We start from the raw sequence: 19445 nt of genomic DNA, 5'->3' as shown, positions 1-19445 counted from the left end.
GTTGGGTTTATATACACGAGGACACTCCACCCCCAGGGTGCTGGGGGCAGAGTGTATCAACATTTCTGATGTTCCCTTTGTGGCTTCCTCCTCTTTTCATACTGACACATCCTGGCTGCCATTTTGTTTCTTTTGGGTGGTCTTGCATTGATCCTTTGCATGTGTTTTATTGTTTAATTTACAAATTTTCAATTCTTGGGGCAGAGATAGTACACACTTAGGCTGGTAACTGCCCAGGATACACTGCTAGAGCTGTACTGCTTGTTGCCTTTGTTCCCTTCTGATCCATCAATACTTGTGCCATCTCAGTCACTAAATGTTTCGAATGTCAATCTTTGCCTGTGTAATTAGCACCATAAAGTGTGAAAAGAAATTGACCAGGTTAAGCTGTTCAATTAGCCTTCCATATAGCAGACTAGACTATTTGAGAACTGTCAAAAAGATTTCCATTTCCAAAAATAACAACTTCATCAGCCTATCTCAGAGCATAAAATCCAGCCACTAGAGTTGCTCCTTAATAAATTTAATCTTATTTACCAGAAGGGATAATCAATATGTCTAACATTTAAAACTTAACTACCATGTGATCTTTATTTATTTAATTAAATTTTTTCTTTGGGGGGAGGAGCAGAGAAATGTTTATTGCAGGGCCAAGCAAGCTTAAAAAACTCCAAACTCCCTAATGGTTTTTGGGAAAAAGATTTCATGGGCGAGATTTGGGGTGAGGGTAGCAGAGTGTGTAGCTTTCTTCTGATTGGTGGTGAGGTAACAGAGTGATGTCCCAGAAAGTGGTGTTCCGGGAATCCTGTGCTCATCTTGAAGTTATCATCCTTCACCTGCTTAAGTGCCTTAGTTCCTGCAAAAGAGATAAAAAGATATTGTTATGTATAGCATTTGTAGAGGAATCAGGCTCCAAGTATTCCTGCCCCAAGGCTGCATTGTTTGTTGGCTGCTGCTCCCTAGTTTCTTCATCCCCTCCTTTCCCTGATCAGCACCTGATTGAATATACCCTTTAGAACTCAGGGAATGTCGTGGAGGCTAAATGAAGTCAGTTTCCTGCAAACAAGAAATGGGGGACACAGAAAGGATTTGTACCCAGGAGCCCCACAGGATCCTGCTTGGTTTCAGTCCCCCCTTTGACCTGATACTTCTCAGTCTTGAGGAGAACAGGTGATGGACAAGAAAGAGCATAATGTTTTGGATAGTTACTGTTGTTTAGTCTCTAAGTCATGTCCGACTCTTTTGTGAGCCTATAGCCCACCAGGGTCCTCTATCCTTGGGATTTTCCAGGCAAGAATACTGGAGCAGGTTTTCCTTATCCAAGGGGTCTGCCTGACCCAGGGATCAAACCAGCTTCTCCTGCATTGGCAGGCAGGTTGTTTACCACTGAGCCACCAGGGAAACCCCAACATTTTGGATGGAGACATTAGTCATAAACTCAGCAGAAGAACTCAGTTTTAGGGGGACTCAGTTTAAATTCTACTATGTGATCTTTAAATGGATCATCTCATTCATCATCACAACAATCCTACTAGGAAGAAAGAAGTGAAAGTGTTAGTTGCTCAGTCATGTCAACTTTGCGATCCCATGGACTGTAGCCCATCACGCTCCTTTGTCCATGCGATTTTCCAAGCGAGAGTACTGGAGTAGATTGCCATTTCCTTCTCCAGGGTATCTTCCTGACCCAGGGATTGAACTCTGGTCTCCTGCATTGTAGGCAGATTCCTTACCACCTGAGCCACCAGGGAAGTCCATTACTAAGAAGAAGATCATGTTATTAGTGTCCTTTCATTGATGAATCAACTGGAGTTTCAATAGGTTAAATAATTTGTTAGGACTTCTCTGGCAGTCCAATGGTTAAGACTTCACCTTCCAATGTAGAGGGTGTGGGTTCCATCCTTGGTCAGGAAGCTAATATCCCACATGCCTTGTAGCCAAAAACCAAAAACATAAAACAGAAGCAACATTATAACAAACTCAATAAAGATTTTTAAATGGTCCATGCTTAAACTCGATATTCAAAAAACTAAGATCACGGCATCCAGTCTCGTCACTTCATGACAAATAGATGGGGAAACAATGGAAACAGTGACAGACTTTATCCTCTTCACCTGCAAAATCACTGCAGATGGTGACTGCAGCCTTGAAACTAAAAGACACTTGCTCCTTGGAAGAAAAGTTATGACCAACCTAGACAGCATATTAAAAAACAGAGACATTACTTTGCTGACAAAGATCTGTATAGTCAAAGCTATGTTTTTTCCAGTAGTCATGTGTGGATGTGAGAGTTGGACCATAAGGAAAGCTGAGTGCCAAAGAACTGATGCTGTTGAACTGTGATGTTGGAGAAGACTCCTGAGAGTTCCTTGGATGGCTTGGAGATCAAATCAGTCAATCCTAAAGGAAATCAGTCCTGACTAGTCATTGGAAAGACTGATGCTGAAGCTCCAATACTTCGGCAACCTGATGCGAAGAACAGACTCATTGGAAAAGCCCCTGATGCTGGAAAAGATTGAAGGCAATAGGAGAAGGGGACGATAGAGAATGAGATGCTTGGATGGCTTCACCAACTTGATGAACATTGAGTTCGAGCAAGCTCTGGGAGTTGGTGATGGACAGTGAAGCCTCGCGTGCTGCAGTCCACGGGGTTGCAAAGAGCTGGACACGACTGAGTGACTGGACTGAACTGAACTGATGTCACAAACAGAACAACAATAATAATTTGTTTAACATGATCAATTGGTAAACAGTAGAGAATCAAATCTAAAGATTAACCATTGTGTTTAGAACAAACAAGTCACCTTGACCTACCAGATCCTGTGTGATCTAGTTGTTACATTTTAGAGCTTTTCTCAGACTCTTCCTAACTTGCTTTATTCCTAAGAACATGGTCCCAAGTTTTGGGGCACACAAACCTTTTTCCCAGCTATTTCCCAGCAGAAAGACTGACCTCTCTACTGGGAATGCTCTTTACCCATGCTTTTATATGTCTAGCTCCTCCCCTTGCCATTCTATCTAAAATTTGTTCTCTTTTTTTATACCTGACCCTATGTTATACCAACTACTGGTGGTTATTTCCTCATAGTGAAACCAGTCTAGGCCCTATGGGGCTCCGGGACACAGAGGGCTTTTTTTCCCCCCCTGTTTCTGAAAGGTAAGACTCCACCCCCAAGGACCTTCCCTGAGTTCCAAAGGGCAGATTTGAACAGTTTCTAATGAAGGGAGGAGCAATCACAAAACCATTAAAGGCAAGACTGAAGAGACCAGAAAGCTCATCAAGTTTGGGAGAACTGACCACCTGAGGCAAGGTTAAGGGAGTGCAGGCCCTACACACACCCTAGTCTTGTCAGAGACCCCACCTTTGAACCATTGTTATAAAACCCCTCATCAAGTCCTCTGAGGTGGGACGCAAAGTTTTCAAGGGTGAGATCTCACTGTGTCCCACTTTGCCTGGCAAAGCATTAAAGCCATCCTTTTCTACTTCACCCAAAAGTCTGTCTCTGAGATTCAGTTCTTCACCAGTCTAGAGGGGCCAAGCTTGGCATCAGTAGCAGGCATCTATCATAATTTGGAATTGTTTATTTATTTGTTTTCTGTATCATCCCACTGGTCTTCCCAGGTGGCTCAGTGGTAAAGAGCTCACCTGCCAATGCAAGAGATACAAGAAACGTGGGTTTGATCCCTGGGTCAGGAACATCACCTGAAGTAGGGAATGGCAACCTGCTCCAGTATTCTTGCCTGGAGAAGCCCATGGACAGAGGAGCCTGGTGGGCTACAGTCCATGGGCTGGACACACACACACACACCCACACACACACACCCACACCCACACACACACACGCACACCTCCCACTAATTTTCATGAAGGCAAGGGCTTGATCTTTGTTATATGTGGCTGTTTTGCAAACACAACACAACAGAAATATTGAGTCCTCCACTTATTAGGCACTTAACAACTTATTGACCAGAGATGTATTAATACATCTTTTTTTATCCAAATGTTATAGAGTGGAAACTTATCAATATTCACTTAAATAACAATGTGCCAAACACACACATTAGTTTCTGCAAAAATCCTCCAATCAATAATGTTCATAAATATGAGCTAAATGCCAAAGTATCATCTATTGTGATCTATTAAACCCCAAAGTTCTTGGGAATAAGACTCAGGATAGTATGCTTTTGTTGGACAGGGACTTCTCAGGGTCTGAGTGGTCTCTGTAGCTGGACTGATTATCACAGAGAGTATTCTGAGTCACCAGTGCGTAAAGTCATAGAGATGAGGAGGTGGCTGCAAAACGGTTGGGGACAGCTGAAAGCAGGAAAGACAAGCTCCCAAATAAATTTCAGTTGACTCATGTGCTCAGTCACCTCCAACTCTTTGTGACCCCATGGACGGTAGCCCTCCAGACTCCTCTGTCCCTGGGATTCTCCAGGAAAGAATCTGGAGTGGGTTGCCATGCCCTCCTCCAGGGAATCTTACCGACCCACGGATCACACCCACATCTCTTACATCTACCCACATTGGCAAGCAGGTTTTTACCACTAGCACCACCTGGGAAACCCTCTTAGTGTGTTTGGGGATTGTAAAAGACTGGTTGGCAGGAACTTGAACGTGATATTGAAAATTTTGGATTTTATCCTTGTTAGAGTGGACTCCTAGGAGTTTCTGAGTGGACTAGTAATGAATTAAAATGAATGTTTCTGAAAACAAGAGATGGAATGATTAAGATGGAGGAGGGAATGTGTACTGGAAAAGGAGCCCATCAGTTTCTGACAAATTGACTATAATGTGGGCAAACCCTGCCTGGGGCACAGCTGTCTCAACTCTCTTCCTGGCAGAGGAAACCAAGGGAAAGAGGCCACATACTGCGTATGGGCTGTGCAGTCTCATCTGTTGTATCCTAGTTAAACTTGGAGCAGTTGGAATAATTCTAAAAGGTATTTCTTCTCAGTTCTATTAGAAACCGATTGGTATGGTATTTTGTTAATCTCAGCTCTTCCTATATTGGCAGTACAATGACTGATATAAAGAGTGTTTTCTGCAGACGATGACCAATTTCTGTACCTCAGAGTAACTTCTGAATTATCAAAGATATATTAAATTATGTTGACTTGTATTTAAGGTTAGCTGGTTTTTAACATAATCTTTGTGTAATTAGAACTTAAACATAAGTTGTCATTTAAACCATTTTTATATACATTATTTGATGGCCATTTTTTATCTGTTGTTGCAGTGGAGAAAGATTAGCTTCAGAGAACCTCAGTGTCTTGTACAAGGTCACTTGGCTAGTAGGTAGAAACGCCTGGACTTAAACCTTTCTTTCATTTCCAGCATTTTATATCTTGGTAAAAACTGGAAGCTAGTGTTTAATACATATAATGCATCGTTATGAAACAGAATTCTGAATCATTATAGAGCAAGCAACTCAGTGGAGTGCAGGGGTTGACTCTATCTGATTTGAGGTAATTCAGTGGGAGTTCAAATCACTCAGTAACGATAATGATGTCATCACCATTCATTCTGATTCAACCCATCCCAAAGTGAATGTTTCTTATAATGTTCCTCAAACAGGTTTAAATTAAGTATTTTTAAATTAAATATTGACAGTAATGTTCAGGCTTCAGTTTCCCCTCATTGGGTTTTGGACTCAACAACTCTAGGATATGGAGTGTGGCTTTGTTCGTTTGCTCTCCTGGAATTTGCAGACAGCAGCTATGTACTTGGCAACAGGTTGATGCTGGCAAAGAGAGAGAAGACGGGTATGAAACAAGTGTGGCATGAAACTGTTTGCTTTTCTCCACCACAGTCTGCTGATTTGACCTGCAAACCCATTCCCCAACTCGGTTAGCAAAACCTGTGAAAACACAGGGGCCTCCATGAAGACTACTCTGACCTTGGCAGCTGGAGAGAGCTTCTGAGTCCAGTTCTAAACTTATGATATGGGCCTGGGTATTTTTGGATTCAACACTTGGTTAGAAAGTGAAAAACAAGGGTCTAAACACTATTCACTCAGATAGTAAAACACATGTTCACTTTTTGCAGTGACCCTGGCAACAGAAGGGGAATTCTTATAAATCACAAAGGAAAATAAATCACTTCACCCATGGAGGGAAAGAGACAGCTTGAGAAAAGGGACTTTGGGAAAAGGCTGTCTTTAGATAGCAGTCTCGTGGTAAGTACTAAATATTCATTACACTCTATATATTTTGGCTTGAAATGCATTATTCTTTGTGATTTCTTGAACCCCATGCTTTCAAAAGCCTCCATTCCAGTTACCCTGTTAGCAATATCCCCTGGGATTTTTGTTTCACTTATTTTTTTACAAAGTCAAAAGCCAGCAAGTTATTGGAATGTTTGTATAGTGTCCTAATAGGCAAATGTCATAATCTGTCAGCATTACATGTAATTACATTAATTCCAGCTGAAGTGGACTTTAACCCATACAAAAACACTACTGTACAGCTAATGCCAAATGCCAAGCCTATTTATAGTTGTTCTATCACCCACTTATCTTATCTTTGGGGATAAGTTGAACAAGAATTCAGTAGGGTTTCTAATACTGAAGAGAAGAGAAAATCTCTGAGATCTTAGGTGTAGAAATTAGTTCCTTGGTCCATAAACTTTTTAAAGTTTGAACGCTGATAATCATCATTCTTAAATTGGTTGGGTTTCATGTATGAGAATCTGGTTAGTTCAAAGAAATAGACTAAATCAGTGATTTCTGAATGTTGGTGCTTCTTTCACAGTCTGAACTAAGATGCTTTGGTCACTTACTCAAGTAGCATCTGAACAGAATAAGAAACCAAATGGAGCAAGTCACTCCTTTCTCTTTTGGCCATTTACTCACATGAAAATGTAGCTTAGTTCCTTCTTTGGCATGTTGTTGAGGAACGTGGTTTATTCATTCTGTGTCTTCCCGGTTCCTGGCCTGGAATTTGGGTCAGAGTAAATGTCCAATAAAAGATTTGTTGAAGTGATTTATCAATTGCCCTTTTCCAATCTCTGACTGCTAAGGTTTCACATCACAAACTGTTCATAGATGTGAGTTTCTGGGAATTGAGAAAAGGATTGCATTAAACTTTTGTGTCTAGTTCTTCGGTTATTAACATCAACTTTTCCGTCTCTCTGACTGAGGTAGGTACTGAGCAACATGCCTTCAGAGGCTAAGAACTCTTATAGGATTTTAAGTTCTTCTCCCAATGGATGTACCTTCTTCTCATCTCTGAGGTTTTTCTGTCTCTAGGTAGAGTGTGGTGAAAATAGTGTGTGTGTGTGTGTGTGTGTGTGTGTGTGTGTGTGTGTTTCTGTCTATACCCTTTGCAACTTCTAGGGAAACTTAGAATAAAAAAAAAATTTCTCAGCTTCCCCTTTTTCTCTTTGCCAAAGGAAACACTTCTTACATATCAATCTGCCAGTAGGGTCTGTCTTATGCCTAGCCAGGCACTCACATTGTATATATAATATGAGTAGTAAAAGAAAGTTTCTCTAAACCCAGAAGCATCATCCTTACTGATTACTACCTAAAGCTCATAATTCTGCCTTAGGGCTCAAAGAAGCTAAGCTAAGCTATTGTCTTTGTTTGATTGGAGGAGGGTATCATACTATTTTATTCACATTTAAATTTCACCAAGAGTTCAGGAATATGCTAGCCTTATTTTCAGATTTTTGAAATGAAGGTAAAATGGACTAACAGCTTTAAGGGTACAGTGTATTCATATTAACAAACTAGACATTCTAAGGGATGGTATAACTATATGCTTTGGAGCACAATATAAGGACAAGCCCTGGAATTGAAGGAAAAAGCCACCATTCAGGACTGAACAAAGGTCCTTGGTTGCTGATAGAATCTCCCCTTGACTTCAGACTTGAGGCAAACTGTGAGAGTCTGTCAGTATATAAGAACCCTTGAATTCAGGACAAACAGTAACAGGATAGATTGACCAGAGCCCTTTAGACTGTGGTGGCCTTTCTGAAGCGAGCAGGAGTGGCTGGAGGCTGGAAATGTTGCAGCTGAGGTCTGGGATCCCTAAATGAGAGCAGCTATCTTCGAAAATTCGCTGATGTCCAAACAAGTTCCTAAGATGTTTCTCCCAAACAGTGTAAGCTATTGTCTTTTAATCATTCACAGTAGCACTCACTAATAAAAGGTCTTGGATCATCCTCAGGTGTCAGCCAGATGAGTAGAATTTTGTTGAAGTTATTGGTAAAGAAACACATGCAGAGCATGGAGTCCTGGTGTGCAGGACTGGGTTGGGGCAAGGAGGAAAGGGGACATGGATTATCACAAGGGTATGAGGAATCTGAAAATCAGAGAAGGTGTTTCAATGAAGTTTTGCCCACATTTAAATTTTCCTTAGGGCAGACTTGACTGTGAGCATAAATCAAAGCCCTTCATATTACCTGTGTGGGCTGAAATCCCCAAGCTGAGCTTGCATTCCCATTGGCATGTGGCTCTAGCCTGAGTCTTGTGAGGGCTGTGGATCTGTTTCTTTACTTACAGTGTCAGAGAGCACTATGAAAAGAATGTGTTGCTTGGTACCACTTGAGAATCATCAACCTGTTAAATCTCCCTAAATGATGATTGGAAGGGTTTTTGCACTAATGAAATATCTTCCTTGTTTCCTGGAGGCAGATTGAGTGTGACATTTGCATGAGAATGTTGGGAAAATCCTGAAAGAGTGTGTGGGTGTGCTCTCCTATGACTCTGTGGCTCCATGTATAGGAATGCTTGAATACCATTAATCATTATACAATACAGGCCATATGACTGATTTTTGTCTTCTATTTCACTGTTATGTTCTTTCCTCACATAGGATGCCACTGGTGGAACAATGACAGCAAGGTGATTCTTGTCAGGTTGGTTTTTAGGGTGAGACCCATTGAAAGGCCCTTTAGTGAATTTTATTGTGACGCTAAGAGAAACAGATGAGGGAGATTAAAGCTGACTGGCCTGTAAGGGACTTGAACCCAAGACTTTGTCCTCTTCTTGGGCTCCATGCCAAAACCACACAAATAACTAGGCAAGAAGCACACAAGGATGATTCTAGACCAAGGTTTCTGGGAAATACAAGGGAAAAAAAAAATTAAGAAACACCTGGTATTATATCACACACACTTCATTCCCAAGGCATGTTTACTTTGTGTCATTCTATCCCAGTCTATTCTATTCTATTTTTAAATTGTAGAATGCAATTTGAGAATGGGTTATCTAGTGCCCCCACTTTACAGAAAAAGTATTGGGTTGGTCAAAAAATTCATTCATATTTTTTTCAGTAAATGTTATGGAAAAACCCAAACAAACTTTTTGGCCAAGCTGATAGTTAATAATCAGCAGGGTTAAATGCTTTCCCTGAGGCTACACAACTAGGGTACAGCCAAGAGTAGAAGTGAAGTTTCCAACCTGAAGATTCACTTCTTTGTTTTTCTTTCTTTAATAATAACCCAGTAAGAGAAGATCCTTTTGGAAAACTGAGCAGAGGAAAGAGAAACATACTGAACTCTTAAGTCTTGACATTCCACTGCAGTAATCGTTATGAGCCGTATTTTTGAGAATTAGAGGGCCCAGAGGTAATTTCCACTTACAGATTTTTGCAGGCAAAAAATTCCTCAGAATGTACTGCAAGGATAACGGGCTATTAACTTCATTACACTTTTTATTTTTCATAATCAAATCGTGAAATGTTGAGTAGAAATTATTGCCCCCCTGCAACAGTTTTTAAAATTTTATACTTGAAGAACCACAGAATAAAAAACCTCACAGTTGAGATACTGAAGAAAAGCTGCAAATGCGGGAATATGAGTTTGTGGTCCTTGGTCACAGTTTTTCTTTCAGGATGTGACATGGGGAGGGCGTGTGTGTGTGTGTCTGCACACATGCTCACTCTAGTAAGGGTTGAGTATTCTTTGATGTTGATGATTTTTTACTTGGTAAATCATCCTTTTAAAGACAAACGTGGCAGGGAAGTGAAACTGAAATGAAACATATGTTTCAATGTCAGGGGTAAAGACCCTGAGAGAAAGACAAGTGATTGCACATTTGCCTCCCCCTAGTAGGAGTGTGCCAAGTAGCTACATATCCATGGCAAGCACAGTCTTCTCTATGATAACAATAAAAATCACCCCAGGAATTGGGGCCTCTTCTTGACCCAGAGCTCTTCAGCCCATACCCCAGGATGTTTTCTGATCAGAAAAAGTCAGCATTTCATAATGTGCTTTATTTGTAAGAATCATCCCCAGGCTATGTGTTTAGCTATTTGACACTTATAGCTGTGATAGCATTTAACTGATGAGCAAGTCAGGGAGTGAATTATCATTTTTACCAGCTCACATTTCAAGAGCAAAGATTCTCTTTCAATTTTGGAAAGAATGCTTTTTGCTTTTAAGTACAGATAGGTGTAACGGTTTCTCTTATGAATGATGAATTGCAGTTGGTACCCCAATCCTTTCTCCCTCACCAAAGGAAGACAAAACGTACTAGATCCTTACACCTAACCTCAGCACAGTTTTGATAGATTTGTGGCAGCAGGAAAGGCCCTATGCTTGACCTTCAGTTCATCCTTCAACCTCTTTGATGGGTTGCATCCAAATCATTAGAGTAATTAGGCCTTCCACAGGCTACATTAACTTTGTGGATCAACAAGCACCACTGAAAACCTGCTTTATATATAAGATGCTTTAGTAGCCATGGGATGTGCTGGATAGTTGCCATTCCCCCACCCCACCACCACTCCAGTTGCACTCCATCCTTCTCTACCTGGCTGTCCTTCCCTGCAGGATGTACCGCATGGACCTTGTCAAAAGAATTCCTGGCCTTCTGGCAGCTCGTTCAGTTTGGCCAATGGGTTGACCTAGCAGGACGTCATTGGTTGGGAGGAGACAGAGGTCAAGGTAATTGTTTTCCTGCTGTCTCCCTGCCTGGCTGTGGACCACAGTGACTGGGCTACTCTTCCCAAGTCCACGGCTTTTGTTGGGCAATCCTATCCCACAACTGTAGCTGTGGTTATAATCACAGCTCTCTGTGTTCTGGCACTTGCTCTCTCCCCAGGTTCCTACAAACATTATGGTAGTGATGATTCCTGGATGTCGCCAGTCCATCTCACATTGGTTTGTTTTTAAATTTCCTCAATTAGGTGGTTTGGGTGTGCTATCTTTTTCCTGCAGGGTGCCCCTGCCTGATACAAGGTAATACTCCTTCTCAAAGTGTTTATAGTTCATCTGCAGAAGCTAACCTACTAAAGAGGAAAAAATGACATAACACAGAGAAGGTAAATCAGGTGTGACATTGACAGTGATAGGAGTTGAGATCCTTCTGGGAGGATGTAAGGAGATACCACAGAAGTTGCAGTTATAGCTGTTCTTTGAAGCAATGGAGAGAATTTAGGAAGTGAAGACTGAGATAGAAGAGAAAGAGGCAACCCACGGATATTGTGCTATGCCCCTTGGTGACAACTTACTTCATTGCTGAATTATTTTTTTCCCAGGAAAACTTCTTCCTTATATCAAATTGTAATGGTTAATTTTATATTCACTTCAACTGGGCTAAGGGATGCCAAGATAGCTGGCAAAACATTATTTCTGGGTGTGTCTTGCTGGTGTTTCCATCAGAGATTAGGATTTGCATTGGTAGGCTGAACACAGAAGACTGCTTTACTCAATGGGGGTGGATATTGTCTGATCTGTTGAGTGCCTATATAGAACAAAAAGGCAGACGGTGGGTGAATTCATCTTCTTCTGTCCTCAGACAAGGGTGTTCCTGGTTGTTAGGCCTTTGTACTCAGACTGAGACCTGTATCACTGGCTCCCTGATTCCCAGGCCTTGGGGTTTAGAATCAACTATAGCACCAGCTTTCCTGGGCCTCCATCTCCCAGAGAGTGATGGGACTTCTCAGCCTCCATAATCACAAGTATAATCTCTCATAATAAATCTCTTTATTCATACACACACACATACACACACACACACACAGAGCTCTGACTAACACACAGAATTAAACCTTTCTGCTGTTTTATCTTCAGTTATATCCCCATGTTTAGTGACTGGAAGCTATTCAAAGTAGGGCTCAGCAAACTAAACAGCCGGAGAGTGACCAGTTGAGTCTTTGCAGGCCCAAGGAGGAGTCATGACGATTCAACTCTGTCGTTGTAGCCTGAGAGCAGACACAGACAAGACACGAATCAGTGGGCGGGACTTGTGTGCCAATAACACTTTATTTACAAAGACAGGCAGCAGGCTGGATTCTACAGGGTATATGCACACATTACAGAAATGGGAAACTTAAGAGTCCAGGTTGGATTTGTCCTGAGTGCTGCCTTTCTGAGTAGTGACTTGTGTTTCCCTTTAGGATACACAATACACCAAGGCAGGCAAAGGGATAGGCTGAGGCTATTAACATAAAAATGAAGATCTTCAAGTGGCCAGAAGTTGAGCAAAGGGAAAGATTTTAGAAGGTTCCCAACTCACTGAGACTTTTTCTAAACATGAAGTAAGATCATGGTTAGTGTGGCTCAAAGTAGCCATTAGATTGTGAATACTCAGGAAAAAATCTGCACCTTGGAATGCTGCAGGCATTTCTTCAGCCTTCTCTACTCTTTTGGTATTATAGTTGGACCACCCCTCACTGGAGGGATGCTGTGCAGAAACTACCAGTTTGCAGGAGGTTTCTAGCTACTCAAATCCTAACTACCCTTGACCAGTTCTACTGTTGGAAGCAAATGTAAAGTATGGTTTACTCAGTGCTGTGACCACTGGGTGAAGGCCAAGCTGTCCCCTGGGAAGCTTGACCTTTGTTCTCTGGTGTCAAGATTGTTTGAGATTTCCCAAGTGAGCATCAAGTGAAGGAGGGTCAAGGAGTGTGAGGGAGCTTCTTATTTCCCAACCACATTTTTCCCTCTAATGGGGCTATTCTCTTAGCCATCTGTTAGATGTCCTAAGAACAGACCATGCATTGGAGCCTAGAGTTGGAGGGTATGGTTTGATGTCTGAGGATTCAGCCAGTCTTTTTTAAAGAAGAAGCAACAATGGAGAATAGACCAGCTTTTATCTAGGTTATTCACCTTTCTGAAGGGGCTTGCTGAATCTGACTGCTCCCCTTAAAAGTGGGAAACTGTAGAGTTTGAGAAGTGTCAGATCCTTATATGGATATTTGCCTAGTGAATCTGCCTACTAGCTTAGCCCAGCATCTTGACCATCGTGGCAGGTCAAGAGAGGACTGGAGAAATACCCTGTCCAGCTGCTCTCTGGCAACACAGATCCTTGGGGACTATGGATAGATTCAGGGCAGATTCAGCACAGATCGTTGGGGACTATGGATAGATCATGGGGATTATGGATAGATTCATGGGGATTATGGATTGATTCAGGGCAGATTCAGGGGTGTGGGTGGTGGGTGGGGAAGACCGGAGAGGTTTGGCCAAGTGGGCACAGCCCACAATACCTCGTTGCTAAGGGTTGTAAAGGGGCTCTGGACAAACAGAAAGAGATGAGAACAGTGGTGGAAGGGAGGTTAAAGAACTGAGCAATGCTACTGCTGGGTACAGAGTCTGAAGGGAGAGTAAGAACAGAGGACCATGTGTAGACCATGCCCAAGCCAAGGGGCTTAGAGTGTCAGCAGTGGGGCTGGTTGAGTCTAATACAGAAACCACCTTAGCAGACATCGAGTCATGCATTGAATCTCAACCAGGAGGGCTTTCTTTCCTTAGTAATAATAGTGGCAATTTGTTGAGGCTTACTATGTGCCAGGCACTCTGCTCAGTACTTTAGGTGGAAACTGAAACTGTCATTTAATACTCATGAAGCCCTTTAAAGTAGGAACTCTAATTATTCCTATTTTACAAATGAGAAATCTGAGGCTTAATGAGCTCATCAACTTCCTCAAGGCTAGAGGACTGCAAAGGGAATTAGAGTGAGTGATGAGCTGGGATTTCAACTCAGATCTGGCTACCTCTAGACTACTCTCTGCTGTGCAGCTTGGAAGCAGAAAATTTTCTGCCAGTGACTGGGAGCTCCTCACGTGATTGCTTCCCAACCATAAAGAGCCCCAGACTCAGCAGGGCTAGAGGTTTACATGTGCTTTGCCTACTCTGCCATATCTTTGCCTCCTGATGACAGAGGGCTGGTCCTGATTTTGACAAAAGAATTGTCAAGGGGCAGAGGTTGGAGGTGGAGGGTTATAAAAAATAAAAAACTGCATGTGTTGAAACTTGGTCTAGACCTAATCTGGTCTTGTGTTTTTTCATATGAACCAGGTCTTGGAACCAACTTCTACAAAGGTTAAACTTTGTAATACACGTACAATATATATATATATGATAAATACATATTTATAATATATAACTTATCTGTAAGTTAATGTTTTTAGCCATATGAGAATGATTGTGGTATGTACATGTACAAGGTGAAATTATTTACTAGATAGGAGTAGAATTGGGAGAAAGTGGTGAATGATGGGGTTCATAAAAAATACAGGTGTTCCCCAGTAAGAAGCAGGGAGTATGACCTGAGCGATGCCTACCAAATGGCTGGACCACCTTTTGACTGGGCCACTGCCTGATGGAGATGCATATGGCACCAGCATCGTTTCCCATGAGGAGATTCCCAAAATATGTCATGTGTTTGCCCACTCCTTGCAATTGGTGCCCCTTCCTCCGATGTCACCCATAGGAGGGTCTACCTTTATTATGATGATGGCTCCCCTTAAATGACTCATCTCTCTCTTCTTTTCTTCATCTCATTATTGAAAATCAGGCAGATGTAAATAAATAAATCAGAGTTCTTATTAAAATGTCCTTTCCTAAGGTGCTGTAAGAGTCACTTCTGATCTTTATCTCCACATGTACCGCTTGAGCACAAGCTTGTCCACTGAAGAACCTCAACTGAGGCACTACTGACATTTTGGACCCTGTATTTCTTTGTTGTGAGGGCTGTCCTGTGCATTGTAGAATGTAAAGCAGCATCCCTGGCTTCTACCTACTGGATGTCAATAGCACTCTTCCTTCAGTTGCGATGACCAAAATGGCCTCCAGACATGGCTGAATGGCCCCAGGGGAGCACAGTCAGCCCTGACTGAACTGAATGCCCTTTGAGGACATGAGCCTTTTCATACTCATATTTGTATCCCTAGAGTCTGATGCATAGAAAACTTTCCACGAAATGAATGAGTGAGTGAATGTACCAGTGAGTAGCTGTTTATGGCATGCACCAACCAGCTGGAAACACTGGGTATGAGGGAAGATGCAACTACTTGGAAAACACTGAATGCTGGGTGGGAGGGTCCATGATATTCTGCTTCTTCTGGTTTGCCCAGGGATGAGTCTAATGTGTGGCTAGTTTTTATTATTATACATCAGAAATTTTACTGTATCTGGACCCTGAGTCACAAGGTGCTTGATAGGGCACATTTATGACAAGATTCCAGAGGTTTAAATTTTCTGAAGTACATTAGATTTTATGTGTATATGCTTAAGTGCATTTTTCTGAGGGGTAAGTCCACAAGTATAATCAGATTCTCAAGGGCATCTGACTCAAGAATGGTTAGGTGGCACTACCTGCTGTTAGCCTAGAAAGTCCAGCCTGTAGCACCTGCACACAGATGGCTTCCCTTCCCCAGGTCACAGAGCAGGTCTCAATAGCACCTGCTTCCATCACCTGCGCTCAGCTGCTGCCGTGAGTGCTGTCTGCCTGCTGTGCATACGCAGCATCTCACAGATCACCAAATCAAACCAGGAACTGGGAAAGTTTTGAAAGCTCTTTGCAAACACTGTGTTATGAGTAGATGATGAAATGAAACTACCTCTACACAAGAAATAAGCGCAAATGGACAGAGACATTTGCTTGGCGTGTTCTGTGTTGTCTTAAGACTCAGAGATCTGCTTGTCATTCTCCTGGTGTCTCTCCATCTTTCAACAGTGGGAATCATCAGATCACACAAGTTTCCATGGCAACTGAGTTTTCTGCATCATTCTCTGGCAGCCTAAGATCATTCCTGCAGCGGACTCTCTCTAGTACTTTGTCCCTAACAAGAGATAGAGCTTTCATCGATCGCCTTAAAAGCAGGTCCTCAAACCCAAAAGGTAGCTGGGGTGTCCTCTCTGATAGGTGGGTTGCTTTTCTTTCTAGACTTCCTAATGAATCAGCACAGACACTGAGCATCTAACAGGTCTGAAGCACTGTAAAGTGAGTGCTAATAAATGCATGGCATGATTTCTGCTTTACAAAGCTTAAGAAATCTAATCACATGTACAGGAATCATAGTAATACTAGCAGGTATGCAATGGTGCAAGCAAGCAGGCTGGGATTTAGAAAGGAGAGGTTGCTCTCTGGCTATATTGATCAGGAAGGGGGCTTCTCAAGAAGGAAAGCTTTCATTCCCCCTCTAGAAAATTGGTGCACATTAATCTATGGTGTCTCTGAGTTCCTGGAAGCAGAAATTGATTGAGAAAGCCACAGTGTCTTAAAAGAACAGACCAGGACTCCGAGGTGCCTGGTTTATACTTGCGGAATTGCTGAGACCCTAAGAAAGCTCTATTGTGATCCTGAATTATCATCTTAACTTTCCTCCTGTCCCCTCTAGCTACCCCTCCCCACCCTTTTATTAATATTCTCTTACCCATACATTCTGGTGCCAGGCAAAATGCACCTCACAGATAAATCACTTTTATTTTCCTTTCTTCTCATTCATTTAGCAGTGTATACCCACTGTGTATATATTAGCTGCATTTCAGCAGCCTGACTGTCTCACAGTAATTTACCACCCTGTACTCTAGTTCATTATTATCAATTAATATTTATTAAATATCCACAGGGTTCATAGCTATGAATTCAACAGCATTTTTATTACTTTCTGTTGCCTTGCCGTGTTCTGTTGACTTGGCTCAGCCTAGCCAGTATTTATGATCCTCTTGCCAGTTTTCTATTCATGTGACAGCCCTCATATTCATCCCAATTTCAATTAATATTTCAAAAGCAAATCCAGGAGCCATCATATTAAAACGCTTCACTTAACACCAGATGCACTGCCTCGACTCGTGTCCCTTTCATGTACTAATTTTGCAGTTTTTGCCTAAGACAGAATCCCATTTGTCTGGGCTGCTCTCTACAAGCCCAAACAGTGGTTCCTTCTGGTTCCTTTGCATTCCAGGCAGCTCCAGATGTTTCCTCCTCATAAATTTCAGTCCCTTAACTAGGCTTAATGGATCATAATTGTCCATTTCCAAAGATGCCTCTGAGGTTTGCTTGCCTTCTGTCTTTCAGCACCTTTTTGGTTCTTAGTTTGAAGCAGTTGTCTTGAGCTTGGTAGGTTTCCTAATACAATTAATCCATTGACTGCTCTCATGCATGTGTTGAGGGAAATAAAATCATTTGGTCTAGTGAATTCTGGGATCCATCTGTCAGGGCCAGCAGAGAAGCAGGCTCAGGGGCTGTTAGCCTTTTTGTGAGGTGGAGCTGTGGTCAGAGGCCTGCCACCTCCAGAACAGTGAGGCCTTGAAGGCTGGCAGGAGCTGGTGTCAGTGGGTACAACCTGAGCTGACATTCTTGAAGGCACCCACTGGATATGACTGGGACATAGCTGGTACTGTCTGTCATTCCTTCCTCCCTGGTTGGAATCCTAGCTAGATGGTGGTGGGGGGAGCTATTTGGTGATCTCCTGGGCCAAATTTGGAGGTCTGCAGAATACCTGACTTCATTCCTGTTTCGCGAGGTGCAGTAAGGAGGAAGTGAGGCTATGAGAGAGTCAAATGTCACATAGTTAGCATTTGCCATCCTCTTCAGTTCAGTTCAGTTCACTTCAGTCGCTCAGTTGTGTCTGACTCTTTGCGACCCCATGAATCACAGCATGCCAGGCCTCCCTGTCCATCACCAACTCCCGGAGTTCACTCAGATTCCATCGAGTCAGTGATGCCATCCAGCCATCTCATCCTCTGTCGTCCCCTTCTTCTCCTGCCCCCAATCCCTCCCAGCATCAGAGTCTTTTCCAATAAGTCAACTCTTCACATGAGGTGACCAAAGTACTGGAGTTTCAGCTTCAGCATCATTCCCTCCAAAGAAATCCCAGGGCTGATCTCCTTCAGAATGGACTGGTTGGATCTCCTTGCAGTCGAAGGGACTCTCAAGAGTGTTCTCCAACACCACAGTTCAAAAGCACCAATTCTTCGGCGCTCAGCCTTCTTCACAGTCCAACTCTCACATCCATACATGACCACAGGGAAAACCATAGCCTTGACTAGACGGACCTTTGTTGCCATCCTCTTAGGAGGACCTAAATAAGGGTCCATAGTTTTGTCTACAAAGATGGTTCATCAACAATCTGGTTTTCTTATTTATTGCATCCATTGAGGTTCTCAAAGGAAACAGATGGCACACTGACCCAGAGGAGGGTTTAGTAAAGAACCTCTTTACCAAGAGGTGATGGAATTCAGGGAAACTTATATGACCATAGTGCAGCGTCCAAGGTTGGAAAGAGTGGGGCGCCACTGTGACACTAGGCCTGAAAGGACTGGGCGGGGGGAGGAGGTAACCCGAAAACCATGTGGCTGTAGGCAGGGAGCCACTTGGTGGGAGATGTCATCTTAGATGGAAGGATGCAGACCACCAGCAAGGAGGTGATCAGGACATGAAAACTCTCACTGGGGTCCCCTCCCACTCTCTAGGCTCCTGCTGGCACCTCCAATTGTCAAACCCAATTGAAAGCCAAAGAGAAAGGGGCCCTCAGAGCATCTGGGGATGGGGGCAGTGAGGAGAAGGATGGAGAGTGGGTATGTAGGGGCATACAGGGTGTGCTCAGTGCATGTATTCCATATAAATATATGCCCTGCCTCAGTCTCTCTCTTCTGACATTTCTGGGATGAGAAGATAATACTATCCTAAGTCTGACTAGTTTATTATTTATATACTAGAAATGGGTTCTTGCCTGTTAGATTTGCCAACTTAATTTGACTTGAGCAATATGATGTCACATCTTCAGAAGATAAGTTCCATGTGACCAGAGGCATGGCCTTCTCTTCCAGGGTCCTCATAAAGATGCCCAGTGCAGGGCTGTGTATGTGTTGTGCAGTGGCTGGGGTTCAAAGAGTGTGATCTAGTGGATTAATCACTGTATTGGAACTCGAAGTCTGTAGATTTAAACTTGAAGTGCACCCTTTAGTAGATGTGTGGGCTTCAGCAAGTCTTTGGAACTCTCTGAATCTCTGTGTTCTCAGTAGTAGAGATGCTATGAAGGCAAAATTAAATAAAGAACAAGAAGGTATTTTACTAAGTGAAGTCATACAGGGAAAGATGGGTATCGTGTGATCTCACTAGTAAGTGGAATCTAAGAAAGTGATGCTAATGAACTTATTTACAAAACAGAAATTGACTCACAGACTTAGAAAACAGCCTAGCCAAAGGGGAATGAGACGGAAGGAGGAATAAATTAGGAGTTTGGGATTAACATATACACACGTCTAT

The 19445-nt window shown here is 42.6% G+C and overlaps 1 protein-coding gene across 1 annotated transcript in view; it reads left to right on the top strand.

The window, feature by feature from the left end:
* Positions 1–19445, top strand: part of NCKAP5 (NCK associated protein 5) — a 1037899-nt gene that overhangs the window by 56995 nt on the left and 961459 nt on the right. The window contains exon 2 of the mRNA XM_005676205.3: positions 6047–6176. Within this exon, the coding sequence (XP_005676262.2) occupies positions 6108–6176 (69 nt within the window). The 5' untranslated portion in view covers positions 6047–6107. The remainder of the gene's footprint in view (positions 1–6046; positions 6177–19445) is intronic.

The sequence above is a fragment of the Capra hircus genome, chromosome 2, assembly GCF_001704415.2.
Source record: "Capra hircus breed San Clemente chromosome 2, ASM170441v1, whole genome shotgun sequence".
NCBI lineage: Eukaryota > Metazoa > Chordata > Mammalia > Artiodactyla > Bovidae > Capra > Capra hircus.
The sequence above is the reverse complement of the archived record's forward strand: the minus strand, read 5'-3'. Positions and strand labels throughout refer to the sequence as shown.